Source organism: Dermacentor silvarum, chromosome 3 (assembly GCF_013339745.2).
Source record: "Dermacentor silvarum isolate Dsil-2018 chromosome 3, BIME_Dsil_1.4, whole genome shotgun sequence".
NCBI lineage: Eukaryota > Metazoa > Arthropoda > Arachnida > Ixodida > Ixodidae > Dermacentor > Dermacentor silvarum.
In genome coordinates, this window is record NC_051156.1 from 184060589 (window position 1) to 184079545 (window position 18957).

Here is an 18957-nt window from a genome sequence, read left to right on the forward strand (position 1 = left end):
AAGAAGCAGGCGCTGCTGCGCTGGGAGGAGGAGAAGTGAGAAGTCACCGAAGAGAAGGAAAGATGCAGCGGGCCTGGCCCGGAGCATCGCTGTAGCCCCGTGACGGGAGATGGTTTCTCGCGGCTCGCCAGCCCCCTTCTGCGCGCTCTACATTCGCGCGGCAATGGGCTTCTCGGCAGTTCTAAGTCAGGGCGAGTAATAGAAAAAAAAAAGATTAATAGTAATGAAGACACGAGAAAGGAAAATGACGCGAGAGAAGAATTACTATATGAAATGGTCTTCCTCTCTCTCTCCTCTTTCTTTCTTTTTTTCTTTTGTTTTTATTTCGTATCCAGCTCGTTTGCAGACCACTTCTCTCCATTCACCTTTCTTGGTCATCTGCCCGTTTGTTTCCGTCATTTCAATCTTTTATATTTTCTTTCTCTCTTGTTCTTTTTCTTTATTTTATTTCTTTCCTCGAAGGAGAAAAAGATTGACGCGTGTCTCAGATTGTTTTAGTATGATTTTTGTTTTGCGTGCGTATTCGCGGTAGTTGCGGCCCCCTTATTTCAACGCCCCGTTATCGTTCGCGGTTCCAATTTGGGCGCGGGTTGCACTCCATTTTTTTCCCCCGCTCTTGGGCCTCGGGGCGTACTCGCACGCAGCTCGGTCCGCGCTTGCTGCATTAACTCAAATTTAGGCTCCGTTTTTCCCCCGAACGTGGTCCCGCAGACCGAGGGGCTGTGCTTCCGAGACGGCACCCGGAAGTTCGTGAGAGGACGATGCTGCGCTTTGGTAATGCTTCTCGACGATAGTTATTGTGATAACGAGTTGCTCCCGAACCACCCCTCTGTTTCTGTTTGGTTTTGTAATAAATGTGTTGTGGAGAAATTTAGGCAGCAAATACTTCGGCAAATGTTCTATTGCAATGAATGAATGCATAAATGAATTAATGATCTTAGTATGAAGTTAATGAGAATAAAGATAAGCGTACCACGACTCACTAAACATCAAACTGCTATCCACACCAAACATGACAGGCTAAACAAGCTGCTGAATGCGATCTCTGTCCACTGTACTAAAGTTTAAGTGTGCTCTGCATACATAACTATACAGCCTAAACCTTTCACATACGCTCGTTGGTTTGCAATACATACTTCAGTTCCCTATATATATTGTCTTATGTGTGTGCATCACTTATAGACCTTATGCAAAAGTGTCGGCATCTGACGGCGTCGCGGCGCAACAAGCTTGCCGACGCCATGTCGGAAAGTTGCCCTGGCCGCAAAAGCGAAAATTCAGACTAATGTTGAAACGCCCTTTTTTTTTCCTCAGGCTCCGTGCTACCGCTGAAAAGCGTCGCCCACGACCTTTGCGATATATTTTTTCTGTTTTTTTTTTAAGAAAAGGGGAAGAAAGAAAGCGCTAGACGTGAATCTCAATCTCTCGCGAGCGCTAAACGCGCCTCCTCGTCCCACCATCACGTGAATCAAGTGCGCGCCGCTGACGACAACGCGTGCCTTTTTGTCAACATGAGTGAGAGAGAGGGAGAAAGGAAAGGCACTCGGCTGCTTCTATTCGTGCGCGTACGCGTGTCGAGTTGCGTACTTTTCTAGCTACCGAAATCGCTCGTCAGGATGCTCACAGGACCCTGGTAGCGCTATAGAGTCAGTAGCAGCAAGCAGCGAGGCAAGTTTCGTTCGTCACGAGTCGCCCGGTTTTTCCCTTCTCTCACTTCTTTCTCTTTTTCTTTATTCTGCCTCTCTCGTCTTCTCGCGTCGGAACAACGTCGGGCTCTTATTTCGCCATTGCTCGGCCTCTCAAAGACAACACCTCTTCTTTTCTCTTCCTGTTTATTTTCCTTCCTCCTTCTCTCGGTCCTTATGTCGTCTTTGTCCTTCATTTCGTGTTTCCATTGTCCTTCTATTCCGGTCGCACTATATACTTTCCGTCGCGTTGCTTTCCTCCACTTCCTATGCGTTTAGTATTACGCGTCGCAGTGTGGGTGGTGTTGTGTGAATCTCTGCGTCAGTCGTTTAGCCGTCGGCAGCGCGCTGTCCAAGCGCGACCCGCGCACGCGGCCATCCAACAAAGTGTCCTGGCGCGACGCCAACGAATGTTTGCGCGCGAATTATGCGCGATATTTTTTCTCTCCAGTCTCCATTTCGCTCTCCTTTTCTCTCCGAATGCCAAAGCGGGGCAAGACGGAGTGCGTGCATAGTGAGCGGTGCGTCGAAAAGACTATAGACAAAAGAACGATAACAAAATTCAAACGAACTCCTGAACGGTGATGAAGGGGGATGTTCCGACGTACACGAATCTCCGGACGCGCGCCGACAGTTTCACGGTGAGTCGTCCGGATTGCGCCGACATCACGCCGCGACGACATTATGCAGCACCCCTCGGTACAAAATGGTGATCAAGGAACGTTGCGGGAGAAACGTGCGTGTTGTGTTCTTCAGCAGCGGCTGTATAGTTATGTGCAAGTGACTTTCCGCTGCTAAATTCCAAGCTGCAGGGTTGATTTCTATCTATCTATCTATCTATCTATCTATCTATCTATCTATCTATCTATCTATCTATCTATCTATCTATCTATCTATCTATCTATCTATCTATCTATCTAATCACTAATTTGCCTAGCTGTCTTCTCCAGGCAGTGACAAGAAACATATTACCTTTGTCTGTTATTGATGTAAAAAATTAGGCGTTGGCATGCGGATGCGGCCCCTGCTACTTCTTTCCTCGTGAACAGAAAGTGTTCTACGCGTATACTTCAATGCAGGTATGCGCATAGCTTTATGTAGAAAGAATGAGTTTGTTTCAGTAAATGCGCACAAAACTGCCATAACAACGTAACTGTTAAAATAACTAGCACCAACATCACAAAGCAACTCTCAAACTAGCACGGCGAACAGAAATATTCATAGAATCTGAACGACGCTACCCCGTGGACACAGAAGGCGGCAATATAGCATAAAACAAAAACTTATATCAACAAAGCAATATCCCCCGTGGTTGCTTAGTGGCTATGGTGTTGGCCTGCTAAGCACGAGGTCGCGAGATCGAATCCCGGCGGCGGCGGCCGCATTTCGATGGGGGCGAAATGCGAAAACACCCGTGTACGTATATTTAGGTGCGCGTTAAAAAAACCCAAGGTGGTCTACGGCGTGCTTCATAATCAGATCGTGGTTTTAGCACGTAAAACCCCATAATTTAATAATAATAATAAATAATATCAAAACAATAATTATTTAACAAGAATTTTGTAGAAGAATATCTCGGATCTGATTCTTGAGTAGAGCGTGCCTGAGCGCGACCTTTGCTTAAATGAACAGTTGCGAGCACAAAACGGGTGTCTATACAGTGCCACGTGTAGTGTGCGTTTGAAAATTCGGTGCTCGCTACACATGAGCTGGGAGGCACTGCTCCAAATAAAGGTTCTAATACTTTTCCCAAGCGAGCACATGGGTTGTCTCTGGTGACGTGTGCTCATCACTCGATATATAAGAGAGAAGAAAAAAAATGTCATCTCGATTTATGGCTATGCATTAGGATGCCTTCAAATTTGTTGTTGCAAAACATGCAACTGACGACTATTTATTGCCAAGCATTGCTTTTCTTGGTAGGTTTTTAAACATCAATGGATAAACGAGTGAATGAGTATCAATTATCTCATGGTGAGCATAGGTTTATTTGGAATGTTGTCAAATGTCACTGGTCAAATGAGCGAACATATAAACAGCTGGTCCTGTAAGCACCATTACCAAACGGTATTTTGCGAGGTAACTCAAACGTACATAACGCAAGCCGCTTGTACAAGAAGCGTACGCGCATACTTTGTTACCCTGGTTCTTTCGTGTGCGGGCGTGCGTGCGCGCGTGCGTGCGCGTGCGTCCTAGGTGCAGCACAGTGAAACAGTCGTTGAAATTTACTGCGGCACTCGGGACCATGCGTCAGCAAAATTCATCCAAGCGAAATACGACGCGCGCTTAACTACCGTCATTAGACTAGGTAATGTTGCATCTAACTGAATCTAGCCTAACGGAGGAAAGTCCTATGTATGTAACTAACGTTGCGAGCACGAGCACGTTTCCAAGTGAAACTGTAGTCAACGGAACCATCGTGTGCTTTCTCTCGTAAACGATCCCGCACCATCTTGATTCCGCATTGCAGTGCACACTTTCCTCTGAGAAACGCATTACGTTTGCTTTTGCGCTTTCTACTGGCAACGGTGTGCAATATATACTATGCATGTCAAGTGGCCTCGGTTTTGTTTCGTCTTCTTTCAATCCCTCGTGCAGACCTGCTAGCGTCTGAAACTTGCATGTGGGGCTCAGCTCTCGTGCCGTCGCTCGCCATTTTGCCTTCAACGTACGCTGTTAAATACGTTGGGCTGCTACAAAAACAAAAAAGAAAAAAAAATGCTACGCGTGTATACTGCGTAAACGTTCTATCAGCAGCTCAATGGTTCCGCGTTTTCTGTGTCTTAACTCTTACGTAGCCATGCGTAATTTATGAGGAATCGATATCACTTTCGTCATCATGATGCGGAAAACACGTCTCAACATTTCAGCAGGAATATTGCAACACCCGACCCTTATACTACATGGTTTAGACAGTGAATGGATTGTCTAGAGACACCTGGTAGACAAACTGGCTTCCTTTTTTATTCTTAATGTATTACAATATGTTTCCTTACGAAACATATACACATCGTATAAACAACAGTCTATAATCACAAGATCATGCATTTGCCTATGATTCAGCGACTGTTTCCAAGATAGCCTGTGGACTACAGTATATGTGACCCGTTGTTAAACAGGCCTGTAGACTGACGTTATAGTTCAGCGTGTTTCCGCTGAACTATAACGTCAAACACTTGCCTTTGCTTCGAGTTGTTGACAAATTCGACTTCGCCCTGCTACTGCTAGCCGCCTGGTTAGCTCAGATGGTAGAGTGGCTGCCCCGGAAATGCGGTGGTCCCGGGTTCGAGTCCCGGACCAGGACGAATTTTTCTTCAACTGCGACGCTTTCTTTCGAGGAACTCGTATGGGTTCCTTTGTAGCAATTGCTACATTTGGGTGGATGTCTCATTTTCCTTTTAAGGCCTGTAGACTATAAGACGATCGTAGAGAAACCTTGTACAGACTGACTCAATAGATCTCGTAAGTAAACTTTGTAAACTGTGCAGTCTAGCAGGCTATCTAGCGGTTAAGCTTCAATGCAAATGTATTTTTACGTGGCACTGACATTTAAGGTGCGTTTGATACTATAGGTTGCCGCATGTCTGTTGAACAAAATGCCTTGTTAGCTACCCCTGCCTGAGACCGGTGTTGTAGCAGCCATAAGAGTGCGTTCTGATTTGACATTTTTTTTGCCTTTCATCGTATCTACGTTCAAACACGTCGATGTGGAGTGCCGAAGATACGCATCTTTTGAGGCTCCGTGTGAGCATACATCTTGCAACAGAACAGCCAGCATGCTGGGTATGCTAAGATATGTATGCGCGGACGACGTTCCAAAAAGAACGTCAATCCTTATTCCCCTGCAGCATCCAGCCAAATGTGAAAGCGAAGGCAGCGCCCCACCACGATCGCCTTGACATCCGTTCAGGGCGATGCGGCGCCGAAGCGGCTGCGGTATAAAGTGTCTGCTGGTGGCGCCATTGATGCCTGTGCTTTCCTACGCGTCTGAGGGGCCCTGCTTTGCATTGAGTGCGGTTATGTCGCCGCAGCGGTGAAAAATGCTCGCTTGTGTGCCAGCGCGCCACGCTAACCCTATATTTCCTTGGGGCAGAGCTAGTGAGGCTTCCAGTGCGAGCGCGGAATAGCGCACACTCACACACACACACAAAAAAAGAGGGAGCATTTTTCACGTCCCGCAGGATTTCACATCTACTTTGTTATATCAAGTGTGTAGCAAAAACAGGAAGCGAAACCATTGTTTTTTTGGCTTGTGCCGCCTTTTACGTCTACTTTGTTACATGAAGTGCGTAACAAACAACAGAAAGCGACAGCATTGTTTTCTGGCTTGAGCCACCGAGAGGAAACTATGTGTTTGTGTGAATGCTTGGAGAAAGGGTTTCGGAGGTTTATATCCGACCCTCTCTTCTAAATATGCATGCCTTGTTGGAACTCTTATGTTTCCTTCGTGCTTTTTTTTTCTCTTTTTTTTTTTTATGCAGCGATCCCAAGTAAGCAGCGCAGTTTTAAAATATGACGCTGAATGAAGATGACACGACTTACTGAGAATCTTTCGTTGAGGCATTGTAAAAGAACGAAAACACACAAGTTGTTTGCCCGAAGAACTTGCTCGTGACGTGATTACTAGTCGCAGAAAAAAACAGAGAAAAACGATCTGAAGAACATGTTGCGAAGGAACACGCTTACGCTTAAAAGGGAGAGTGTGTGAGCTCTCCGCAAGTAATCAGTATATTACACTTTCCAAAAACGGCAAAATGCGGTTTCTATTAAAGAAAAGATTACTTCGTTACGGGAGTCTAGGTGGAAGGAAAATGTTAAATTTTCAAAATGGCAATCAAATATTTACACCCTTGCGAGGCGATAGTTCTGACTTTCTGCATTTATCCGAAGGATAAACGCAAGAAATGAATGGTTTCAAGCATATATTTTCATAGCACCGAGTTAATTAAACACACAATCGTCCTAATTACCTTAGCGGCTGTAAAAAAACAGTGCAGGCCAAGGTAAAAAATATAAGGATAGATAAGGTGAGAAGTGCTTCCCAGAAAAAGAAAAAGTAGTAGTTAACATTTGCATTGGATGACAAACGGAGAAGTCCTCACATGGCGTCCTAATTGGTTTTTTTTTCTCTCTCTCTCTTTTCTTCTCGCTTCCAGAGCTCCGTGTACTCGATGTCGGTAAAAACGCTCATCACTGTGTCCACCATCATGCTGCTCGGTCTCATAGTAGCCTACCATGCCTTAGAAGTTCAGGTGAGTACTCCTAATGGTTTTCCTTGGAAAATCTGGGGCCGGAATAAAAAAGCTTTGCTTTTTCAAAGAGACTGTCTCTCGCAATCTGGCGCATTCGCTGCCATGCCATTTATTATTAAAAAATGGCTATCTTCCGCTGTTACGAATTACACTTACGTCGGAACGGCTTCCCAAGCCTGGGCCCTAATTTGGTTAAATCCAGCCCACGGCAAGCCGATGGCCTAGAACTGTCACTGGTTTCCCCGAGTTATTCCTCAGTAATAAAAGGTGGTTTTTGGTCAAGTTATCTTAACCCGTCGCATTGGTGAAAATTTTTGCAGAATAGAGCGGAGCAGTATTTCGTTATGCGGAAGGTTTAACCGACGTGTTTTATTTAATTCAATGACAAGCGCACTAGTATAAGTTCACGTTACGTCATTCTGATGATTGCACAAACGCGATGACAACAAACGGGTAGCGTTTCTAAACCAAGTAGCGGTACTTCAATCTTACAGATGACCCTGCGGCATAGTCTCCTACGCAGGAGTATGAAGGGGGAAAACGATCAATAAATAAAACAAGAGCCTATGAACACAGTAAAGGTTTCGCAGAGAAATGCACTCGCAGATTGATATCCCGATTCGGCTGCACATTTGCTCCCGACCAGAGCGTCCGCGATATCGGATTACCGACGAAATCTCCCCGCGCTACACGATATCCCCACCCCCCGATTCGATGCCGCCCACCGACGTCGCCGAAACCGCGCGACAGCTTCGCAGCGAACGACCGCTTCCTGGTTCCCGCCAGACACGCCAGCAAGCAGTACGTCATTCCGCCACCCCGACCAAAAACCCCCCGCCGCCACCACTCGAGGCAAAGTGAAGACCGAGAAGAAGACGGGTGGGCGAGCGAGCGGGCTATCTAGCCGGGAGCTCCTCGTGCCTGCCCGTCCGCCCGCATGTTCGCTCGCTTGCGCGCGTTCGGGAGAGCGATCTTTTTTATTATTATTATTCATCCCCAAATTCCCACACTTCATTCCAGAAACGGGCTCGGGCCGAGTTCTCGGTTTCCTCCTCTCCCCCACCTCTTGCTCTCTCTCTCTCTCTCTCTCGAAAAACTGTGCTCCTCTTTCTCAGGCGGACTCTCGAATGCGCACATTCGGGAGTAAGGGAGCCGACCGGCGTTGTGAGAATGCACGCACGCACGCACAAACGCAGCGACGTGCTCATCTCGCTAAAAGCGCCAGCCGTCACCCTTTCTCTTCTCGTTCCTTTTTTTTTTTCCTTCCCGTACTATTTAGTCCCTCCTTTCCCTCTACTCTTTGCCTCGCTGATTTTCTTCACTCTCCCCAGACAACCCTTTACTTTCGTTCTCACCCCCTCTCTTCCTGCCTGTGGCCGAGTGCGCGTATTTCTCCCCGTCTCCCGTTCCCAGTCCCTTTTCCTTCCCCCTCTCTCACCCTCCCGATATCCCCGACCTCCTCTTCGCGGCCGTCTCGCAGCCTCGGTTTTTATGGAGGCGGCAGCAACTCATTTTCACTCTGTTTGTGAATATCGCTTAACAAGCGCGCGCAGTCCGCGGGTAGATGTGCGCGCCGGCATCGATTGCATATCGCCTGCGAGCGGTCACTTCATCTAGCTTGCTTCTCCGCTCCCGGCTTTACCAGTTTTACTTTATTTGAAGTTTCTCCTTTTTTTTTTTCTTGCTTTTCTGCTTTGACCTTTACTCCTCAAGTTCTCGGTTGCTTCACTGCCAGTCTTTTTTTTTTACTTCTTTTTTTTTTCCTTTCGCCCGTCGGACGTGCTTCTGCCTCGAAGAAACGAAAGCCCCGCGTTAAATATGAACGATGCATAAAAGCGATGGCTCGGGAGTTTCAAAGTAAGCCTCCCTGTTTCGACGAATTGGCCGGCGCGTTTGTTGGTCGGCTTCACATTTCGTTCTTGTTTTCAGATTGGCCTCGCCCCTTCTAGCTTCCGCGTACCAATCCTCTTCAGCAGGTTCATTCTCTGCAGTTCTTAGCCGCTAGTTTTATGTTTACGGCTCGCAATTACGAGAGCCTTTTTGTCACATATTATTGTCCACGGTGGTAGAGGTTAGAACTGACTTAACAATCAGAGAAAGACTGAAAGGGGAAAATCGTAAAACCTACGGCGTCAAACCGCTCCATAAACTATAGTGCCGCCAGCCTGATTAACAAGTACTGCACTGCAGGCGTGAGTTTCAGGTGAGAACGGGTTATTGTTCTGCAAGGAAATATTCTCAGGATATTTCAGAACATTTTTGCAAGCGAGATAAATTGTACGGTATGGTTCCGGACATTTCTGTTTCTGTTTGTTTGTTTGTTTGTTTGTTTGTTTGTTTGTTTGTTTGTTTGTTTGTTTGTTTGTTTGTTTGTTTGTTTGTTTGTTTGTTTGTTTGTTTGTTTGTTTGTTTGTTTGTTTGTTTGCGTGCCTCAGCACCGGCTAGGCAATACCTCTTTCTTAAATTAGTCTGTCGTCTACAAGGCGGAGGTATGGCGTTGGCAGAGTTCCAGCAACGCACTCTGAAAAAAGAGTAATGCTCCTAGACCAGCGCGAGCCATCGCTCGCGGCAAAAGTGTGATCAAGTTGCAATCTCTGGACCCCATTTGTGTGAGTCATCGCCCTTGGAATATGTTGTTACTTTTGTTGCAAGAAGGCAAAAAACATTAACGTTTCTTGACTCCACCTTTTTTATGTATATATTTTTTTTCTTGGAGGGCGTAGGTTACTCTAAGTACCGCACAACGCGATTCTAAGCAAACTTTTTATGCGTTATGGGGGTCAGACACTTTGAAATTTTGCGAATAGATCACTTGCTACTGAGAGTTCTATTTCTAAACTCGTGATCAGGAGGTGGTATATATAAATAGGGAGAGGGGGCGTTATAGGTCGAAAAATGTGTTACTTCTACATATCTGCTCTATTGGAGTGCATTATGCAGCGTTCGTATTTCAGTCTTCTTTTTCTTTTCTTTTTTTTTTCTTTTCTGCGCTCTGAGCGAAAGCACTGCCCTACGATCCATTATCATGCGTGAAATATATAGGGGTCGCGAAACAGAGCAAAGTGTTATACTTCTTTATCTTTTTTTTTTCACACATGAAAAGCGCGTGTCCTTGCACCAATCTTTATTTCTTGATATTTTTTTCTTTTCTCAGGCATCTTTTCTTTATTTTTCTTATTATTTATTTTGCTGCGAAAGAGAAAAGAAAAAAAAGAAAGTGTTCGTGGCCGCCCCCAAATGCAAGGTCAGAGGCGCGCCCATTATTGATGTGCGCATGCGTGCCGCCTTTCCCCTGCTTACGTCGATGGTTTTGCAGCTTGGTAGCCGGCGGTGTATGAACGACCCTGCGCTAAAGCTTCCGTGGTGAGAATTCCGAGCATGCCGGCGTCGTGCGGCGTAAATTACGAAGGCGGTGGCGTGGCCGACACTGCATGCACTAGTGTGGCTCTCGTGGTCTGTGACAAAAAAACAAACAAAAAAAATCAAAAAAAGAAAAGAAAACAAAGAACAACTCTGATAACGACAGTGGTGCAACCACGAATCGGCGGCAATAAAACCAGAGCGTGCGTGAGGTACCTTGAACTGCGCTAATATTTCGAACTCATGCCGGTCTCTTGAGTACACATCATAGTTAAATTACATTCTGGGTTTTCGCGTCCCAAAACCCACGATTTGATTAAGAGGCACGCCATAGTGAGGGGACCCCGTAGCAATTTAGACCACCTGGGGTTTTTTTAACGTGCACCTAAATCTAAGGACAATAGCGTTTTTGCATTTCGCCTGCATCGAAATGCGGCACCCGCGACCCGGATCGATCCTGCAACCTCGAGCTTGGCAGCGCGACGCCGTAGCCACTGAGCAACCACGGCGGGTCGCGTCATAGTTGGGTGCTCTTAGCCGAGTTCTCTATAGATGTGAAATACTTGATTGATTGATTGATTGATTGATTGATTGATTGATTGATTGATTGATTGATTGATTGATTGATTGATTGATTGATTGATTGAGTGAGTGAGTGAGTGAGTGAGTGATACGGTTTAACTCGTGTGATGTTTTAAAGCAGCATTTACGGGGCTACAAGGCACAACAAGTTGAAGGCTTCATAATAGTTTTTGCCGCCTGAGGGTAATTCCACGTGTACTGCACGTTCGACAGCGACAACTTTGCGTTTCGCCCCGAAAAGTGGCCTCCGCGGCTAGGAATTTAGCCCGCCATCTCAAGCTTAGGAGCATACTGCTCTACTCAATGAGTCACCACATCGGGTCACGTGCAGTAGATTTGAACTTACTTGCTTTAGCTTACAGTTCAGTGATGCTGTAGTGCATTTTGTATAGCTCACAAGGACAACGTGCACGGAGAGAAGAAGGAGTTGTGCATTGGGGATGGCCGCAATACAATCCGGTTACATTTTGCGGGCAGCGGCGCGATTCGAACTCGTCCTCCGAAGATACAATAAAGATAGCGACGAGAATTAACTGCAAGATCGACAAAGCTAAGCCAGAGGACAACAATCGGTAACACAGCGCGCATTCAGTTATCGAATCTAACGATGCCGAACGTGTATCCACATAGTGGTATACAAGAATTCCACATGAAATGATGAAATTCCGGGCATATACCACATATTTCATTTTGATTCGAATAATGTTTTATTGCGATAGCAATTATATGGACACTCAAAGCGGATTTCTGCCGTCGGCGTCGCCGTCGCCGTGAGGTTCCGTATGACGTCAACGGCGATGAAATCGTCGCCGCGCGCCGTATGCTGTATGTGCGAGTGAAAGCGCGCGAGCGACGCGCACTTTCACGAGGAGCGAACGTACGGCGGAGAGCAAACACGCGTTCTTCGCCGTGCTCCTTGAAGGGCTGCAGAATTAAGCGTCTCTTTCCTCCTGTACAATCACCATTTATATATATATATATATATATATATATATATAGAGAGAGAGAGAGAGAGAGAGAGAGAGAGAGGGAGAGAGAAAGCAAACGTGACTTCCTCCGTCGCGCGAAAGGCCGTGGGTGGACGGGAGGGAGGGAGGCGAGGCGACGTTCAGCTGTGGCATCAAATGTGTATTTATATAAAAACGTTGCGAGGCGAGATGGTGGTAAAAACTTCGGACGCTGCTCGACAAGTGTCCCGTTCAGATCGCGTCGAAAACCTCCGAGCCGCCCCCTGAGGCACCGGCAACAGTCACCAACGCCGCGCGCGTTCGGTGCGAACGCGGGCAAGACGCCGACGGCGTCGACAACAGTTCTGCGCGTTGCTGGTGCTTCTGCATGTCCAAGTTTATACAGCTGATAAAACTAATATCCTTACTCCGTATAGCTCTCTACTAATTTGCTATCGCAATTGATGCTTCGCCTTTCGGGTGAAAGTGCGACATTTCTTTTTTTTTTTTAGATTGTCGTATCCAGGCCTCTGCCGTTCATGCTACGTGGCTAGGCGGCAATTAGCTGAAAGATATATTTGACTAATATATACTGAAAACCTTTTTAATTACTAACTTAGAGGACATGTTGCACTTGTGAAATTGAAACCGAAAAGAAGCGAAGTCACGTCTGCTTAGTATAAATTGTAAGACTAGCACCACTTTCTATGTAGGCGACCTTAAAATGTGTTGCGAAATACATAGGCAGTCCAGTTAGCAGCTTTTAAAAAGCGTTCATCTAACAGTTCGGGATGATCTGGAACGCCGAGGCATAATTATTTAGCTTATTTTGAGGACGAATATATCGCTAGTGGTGGTAGCCTTGGGACTTCTGCTGAACACGCATGACTTTCCTACTCCTCAACTTAAATTTCGCAATGACAACATGGGCCCTAAAGTTAGTAATTAAAAAAAGTTACTTGGCATATTTTAGTTACACAGCGAAATTATTTACGAACATATTCCAGCTGCTAATGTCCGCCTAGCCATATAGCCTATCTGCAAAAATGGCAGGAACCTAGATATGACAGTACTTTTTGTTATTGTTCAGCATAAAAACAAACACGTGGTATATAGATGCCTCATTGTACAAAGCCACGTATCCCTTAGCTCCATAATCGTCAGGAGATCTTGTGATACGATGAAGCTGCGCGTTGCAATTAGTGCAGCTGCCTTATTCCTATTAAGACTGCGTCTTATATTCGCGCTAAGATGAAGCCGCGTCATTGCACTGTCTGCAACGTCCGGGTGCCACGACTCAACTATGGTCCAGTAAGCATACCTGAACGCCATCTTAGTGGCCTTTTTCAACTTTGCTAACTGCCACACTGAAGTATTCTTGCAGTGCATTCACCGCGCCGCTCTTACTTTTTTTCCCAATTCGTAGCAGAGAATTGGACTGTGCCTTCACTGGGCGCCAGGATCATCTCGCACGCATTTACATTCATGAAATAAGACGAAAGCTGCGCGCTAAGCAGTGTGCTGACACGACATGTCGCAGTCATAAGAAATGCGCAAGGTCAGTGTTCCTGCGCGTCATGTTAGTTTTACTACGTTTCGTGTTAGTTTTACGTAGCGCCGCGTTATTGTCGGAACAACTACCTCATGCCGTTGCCATCCCGCAGCACATCCGGTCTGCTTTATTTAGCGAAAGGCCCCCGGCCGTCATATCATTGAAGCGGCAACGGGCACCTGTGAAGCGTGCTCTGCTGCAATATGACCAAGCTTGAGGAGAAGCGCGCAATCAAACCATTCAAACTGCGGCGAAAAATTGAGCGCTTCTCCTCAAGCATGCTCATGTTACAGCAGAGCACGCTTTACAGGTGCAGGAAATAAAGAGACGGGGAAGGGGAGGATTCTAAGGCGACTTCGATTGCTTTGCTGTTAGCGATTGCGAATGGGTAATATGGCAGTACATAACAATATTCTGTTCGTTTTTTTTTTCTTTGAGTGCACAGCGCGTTATAAATGGTCACTGAGGCTAGACTATTTTATTAACTACGTACGATCAGCGTACGCGTGCTTTCTCTTCAGAACTTGACGATCAAAGGGCCTTGCATAAAATATTCTTTAGCGAAACTCTAGAAGTACGCTGCTTATTTAGAAAGGCGTTTCATCGTACGTTTGGGTCCTCTAATGGTCTAAAGTACGCATTCTACAGCGAAGCTGTTATGGGCTCACTCTTCGATGGTCGCGTCCGGCAATAGAAAAAAATGTCACAGTTTCGCCCTAAGGGCGAAGCAATGAATGCGATAGCAACACAGCAATGTCATACGATGTAAGGTGAGTGGCTTTGGTAGCAATATGAATTGTAGTAAACATGAGCTGATTAAGTAAGCAGGTGTGCTGCGGCGTAAGTAGACCGACATGAAGAGAGACTCGATGACCACGAGAAGGCGCGTGTGAAACGGTGGTGTTGATGAGAAGCGCTTCCCGTGGGCAGCGCGCGTGCGAAGGGACACACCTGTAGCGCTGCACTGCCGATCCGGGCAGCATTACATGTGTATCGTGCGTTGGAAAATGTGGCCCGACTATTACTAACTGAATGAACAAGCGTGGTGTGAGCGCGCACAAACAAACATGAATAGATCACACTGAATGACTGCAGACAACGACTGTCAAAACGCTGGCAGCAAGCAGCGGGCGAAGGTACGTGCGGTCTATCGCTTCAACGGAAACTGAGCGTCCATAAAGGTCAGAGCCGTGTGGAGATAAGAGACGGTGCGGCGAGCGACGAGCGCGGTTGCTGGCAGAGGAAAAGTGCGCCCCCCCCCCCCCCCCTTGCTCCCTCCGGCGCTGGCTGCCCGCTGCCTTGCTTGCGCGTGGGAGAGATAAGAGACCGTGCGGTCGAGCGACGAGCGCGGTTGTTGGCACAGTAGAAGTGCCCCCCCCCCCGCTCCCTCCGGCGCTCGCTTCCCGCTTCGTTGCTTGCGCGTGGGAGATTGAGTGCGTTCGCTCTCCGTGCTAGCGCGCGTCCCCGCACGCTTCCGCTCGGGCATACGGCGCGCGGTGAAGATTTTATCTATACGGAACCTCACGGCGACGGCGACGGCAGAAATCCGGTTGAAGTGTCCATATAATTGCTATCGTAATAAAAGAACTCTCATTGGCCGTATGCTGTATGTGCGAGTGATAGCGCGCGAGGGCAAGGGACGCGCGCTTTCACGGGGAGCGAACGCACGGCGGAGAGCAAACGCGACTTCCCAGTGAAAGGGGAGCTGTGGGCGAGGAGGACATCGAGGCACCCTAGACTGTGCGTGCCCGCTCTCCCACTGCGGCGCATGTGCGCAACCCATGCTGGCCTCTGCCGCCTGTGCCGCTGACTCTCTCTGGGCTCTCGCCCGCCTCTCCCCTAAGGGAGTCGACAACGGCGTTTAGCCGTTCCGTCACGTAGCCAGCGTTTTGACAGCGGTTGTGTGCGGTCACACAAACAACGCGCACAACTGTTGTCGACGGCGGTGGCGTTTTGCCCGCGTTCGCACCGAACGCGCGCGGCGTTGGTGACGTGTTTATGAAGAACGTGCCAACCTTTGCCGTACAGCCTATGGCGGTGTACCGTAGCGACCATAAGGTCCATGGTCCCTGTGGTCACTAAATAAATGAAAACCACCGGATCATATATATTTATCATTCTTTAATAGTTCACATAACGAATTACACCATCACATCTTAATAGTCATAATTGGAAATACATCATTCCCACCATAGTACAGCTTCGCTGGTCTTCCATCTCCACCCCAGTGGAAGGGCTGACAGATTTTTTGAAGACAGCATATTACCAGAACTTGACATATCTCAGAGGGGAAAAAAAGAGAAAAAAAAGTTCAAACTCGTTTGTAAAAGGTGGCCGATCGAAACCATGCTTTTTTTCTCGCAAATGAAGCCACTCAATTTTATTTTCTAAGGGCGTGTGTGCTTTGAAAAAACTCTCTTTTGCGGGTTCAGCGTTCTTGCAACGGCTGCGCGGTTTTGCGCACCTCGAGCTTCTCATATTCACGAAGGCTTGAAGCGGTTTATTTTTTTCTTCTTCACATTAGCTCTTTACTACGTTTACCAGGTAGTCAAAGTGTATCGCCTTCTCAGATGCGAAAAAATAAATAACTCTGCGAAGGCTGTTAGAAATCGATAAGAACGCGCGCCATGAATAGCCGCGGGGCAAGGTGCAGGCGCGAAGTAAACAGCCTTTCAATTTTATCTTCATTTTTGCTGTCCCAGTCATTCTTTTTTTTTTTGTCTTATTGGTGTCTTTCTCGTGCATACTGCTTCTCTGGCCGTGCTATTGAATTTCAATGCATTTGAAAGCTTGGCGTATGGAATCCTTTGCCGTTCGAGTGACCCGCAGAACGGATTTTTTTTTATCATTCTCTTTACGTACCGCTATTCAATTTTCCCCCTCCGAAAAAAAAGATAATAGGAAGGGGCCGCGTTTACCGCATTTTCTCTGAAGTCAACACGTACATCAAAGTTGCAGCAAGTCGCTACGACGCGTGAATCCGTATCTGACACCAAAACGAATATTTCCTTGAAAGCAACGGTTTAGTCAGTGACCTTAACCAGCAATCAGCAATACAGTGCACAAACTGAATATATCGGCTAAGCCTCGGGGCTAGAAATGGATGTGAATTGCATTTGAACGAACACTGAAAAGGAGGACGGGAAAAGGGCTGACTTACGGTCGAAGTCCGTCTTGGACGTGCATGACAAACTTATAATTAAATCATTCTTTTTGTTCAGACTCAGGGCAGAGAGGACTAGTGTGAATACTGTTTTTCAAGCTTCAACGCCAATGACTTCTTTCTTCTTATGTCGCAGTGTTTTCTTGAGCAATTAGTTAAATCATGCCGCTGACGTGCCTAGGTGCTGTTAGTCAACTAACCACCGCTACGTAGAACTTTTCTTTTTTTGTTCAGTAAAGTCCAAAGCACAGCAGGGTATAGCGAAATCTTGTAAGCAGGCGTCCCGCTGCACGTCTAAGCGTCCTTACACAGCATGGATGACATTACGCTCGCGCCACATTTGCAGATCAGGGTCTCATGAAAAGTTTGATGAAAGAGAGATGAGTGCAACATGACGGTCGTTGTGTCATCACGTCCATCGGTCGGCAAAATAAACCGACATCGCAAAATATATGTTTAACTTATGCACTCGATCTCAGAAGACTTGCCAAAATCAGACTCAAAACGGACTCACGCGCTCACCGTCGAAATTCGCCTTGATGTCGGTGAGGCGAATGTGTTATGCCGCATTTAAGGTGGCATCAGCAAATATGAAATTTGCTTTTGTAACTGAAACTAAACCTAGAAATGTACTGCGAAACGATCAGGTGTGCTACGCCATAAGGAGTAGACTGACCTCGGAAGCGAATTTCATTATTTGCATAACTTACGGCACCGTGCTGTAGGTGGCCTCGATGCTCTCCTCCGAGCACCCGCGCACACATAATTATGCCTGAACAGTTACTGAGCAGTGCACACTGACGCTCAAGGAAAGACCACTGTTGAACATTTATTATGTAAACAATCGTTCGGTTGTATGACCGGTATTGCTAGATCGTGTTAAGGTGTACATACCAGTGGAGCTGCTTAGCGAAGTCATTGACTCAGGGCTGCAAGTCGGTCTTTTTTTGTTTTTTCGCTGGCTGATGTCATATATTTAATTATCGATGGCTGAGAAGAAAAAAAATGTCATTCTATTCCTTACTCGTGTTTGTACACTGGGCTTATAGGAAACTTTAGTCCACACGTCAGCAACATGCGCCCCAAAACATGCCCCCCTGCTGAGGCTGTTCTACTTCTTTCTATGTGTCCCTTTTGGAACGTTTTCTGAACGCCGAGTCCACCGACTCGCGACAAGGTTAGTTTGTTTCTGAGACCAGAAAAAGAACTTTTAGAAAACAAAAATAAGAAAATCACTTAGAAATTGATTTTCCTTTCAGCAGTTATGCTTATCCAGCCTCCACGAAGAAACTTGGTTCAGAAAGGGAGGCGAAACACGGCGGCACGCCAAACAACCGAAACGCTTTAGAAAACGACGCCTACCGCTTTCGGTGCGCGCACGTACACCTGTTTACATTGCCGTCACTGGGTTTTGTGCGCGCGACAACCAACAATACTAGGCCTTCCCATACCGCCTATTGCGGGGCCGCCCGGTACACTAGAGCAAGAAATATATTGAATAAGTAAAATATTTTTTTTTCTTTGAGAACGTGTTTTCTTCTTCGCTGTTCTTTCGTAAAAGTTTGATCGTGCAAGCCAATTTATTTTTCCTTTGACAAGCCTTATATATTTCGCGCTTGCGCAGAGAATTTCGATTCTTAAGAACAACCAAAGAGAGAAAGAAAAAGAAAATGGAAGGTGCGCTAGGAACGCCAGCGAGACCGGTCCGACAGCGGCGTTAGATTTCAACAAGGAATATTCTCTCCTCGTTTTTTGGTAGTCTCAACGAGCAGAAAGCAAATTCATTCGCGACAGCATTGTAATACGCATCCAGTGTTCCCTCTTTTTTTTTTTTTTTTTGATGTTGTTCTTACCTAAAGACTCGGAGAAAAACGAGAGACACCGGAAATGTCCCTACACAAAGCGTTTTTTATTAGCGAAGGATCGTTCGAGAACGAGATGCGGAAATAACGTCTTTCTTTTCCCGCCTACGTTTCGCTTTTACGAGCGCATGGAAATCCATTCAACCTCTACTGCCCAAGGAAATAGCGAGTTATCGAACGCCCTTGGACGTCGATTTGAAAAAAACGAAGCAACAAAAAAAAGGCACTTGAAAAAAAAATTTTTTACTTGTGCAATTTTTCCTACGTCTTGTTAGAAGTTCGCGCGGGTCGCTTGCTACCGTTGTTGAGGCTTTCGTTTTCACTTTGCATCTCAAACAAAAAAAAGAGAGAGAGAGAGAAATACAAAGCCACGAAGAAGAAGCAATAGAGAATTCGGCATTGCGACTCGGCAATCGTAACTCAGTAAGACGAATGTCCAAATAGAGAAATAGAAAGGAAACATGGTGGATAGTAAGAGGGAAGCAGAGGCAAAGGAGGACACTAGAGCGATCAAGTTCTTGCGGGATTGAAAAGCACTAAGTCCACGGGCCATT

At 46.5% G+C, this 18957-nt stretch overlaps 1 protein-coding gene across 6 annotated transcripts in view; it reads left to right on the forward strand.

Moving 5' to 3' along the window:
* LOC119446224 (small conductance calcium-activated potassium channel protein 2-like) overlaps positions 1-18957 on the forward strand; it is a 462613-nt gene that overhangs the window by 353365 nt on the left and 90291 nt on the right. For all 6 annotated transcript variants that reach the window (XM_049664012.1, XM_049664009.1, XM_037710591.2 and 3 more), the window contains one exon: positions 6842-6937. In XM_049664012.1, coding sequence (XP_049519969.1) covers positions 6842-6937 — 96 coding nt within the window. The remainder of the gene's footprint in view (positions 1-6841; positions 6938-18957) is intronic.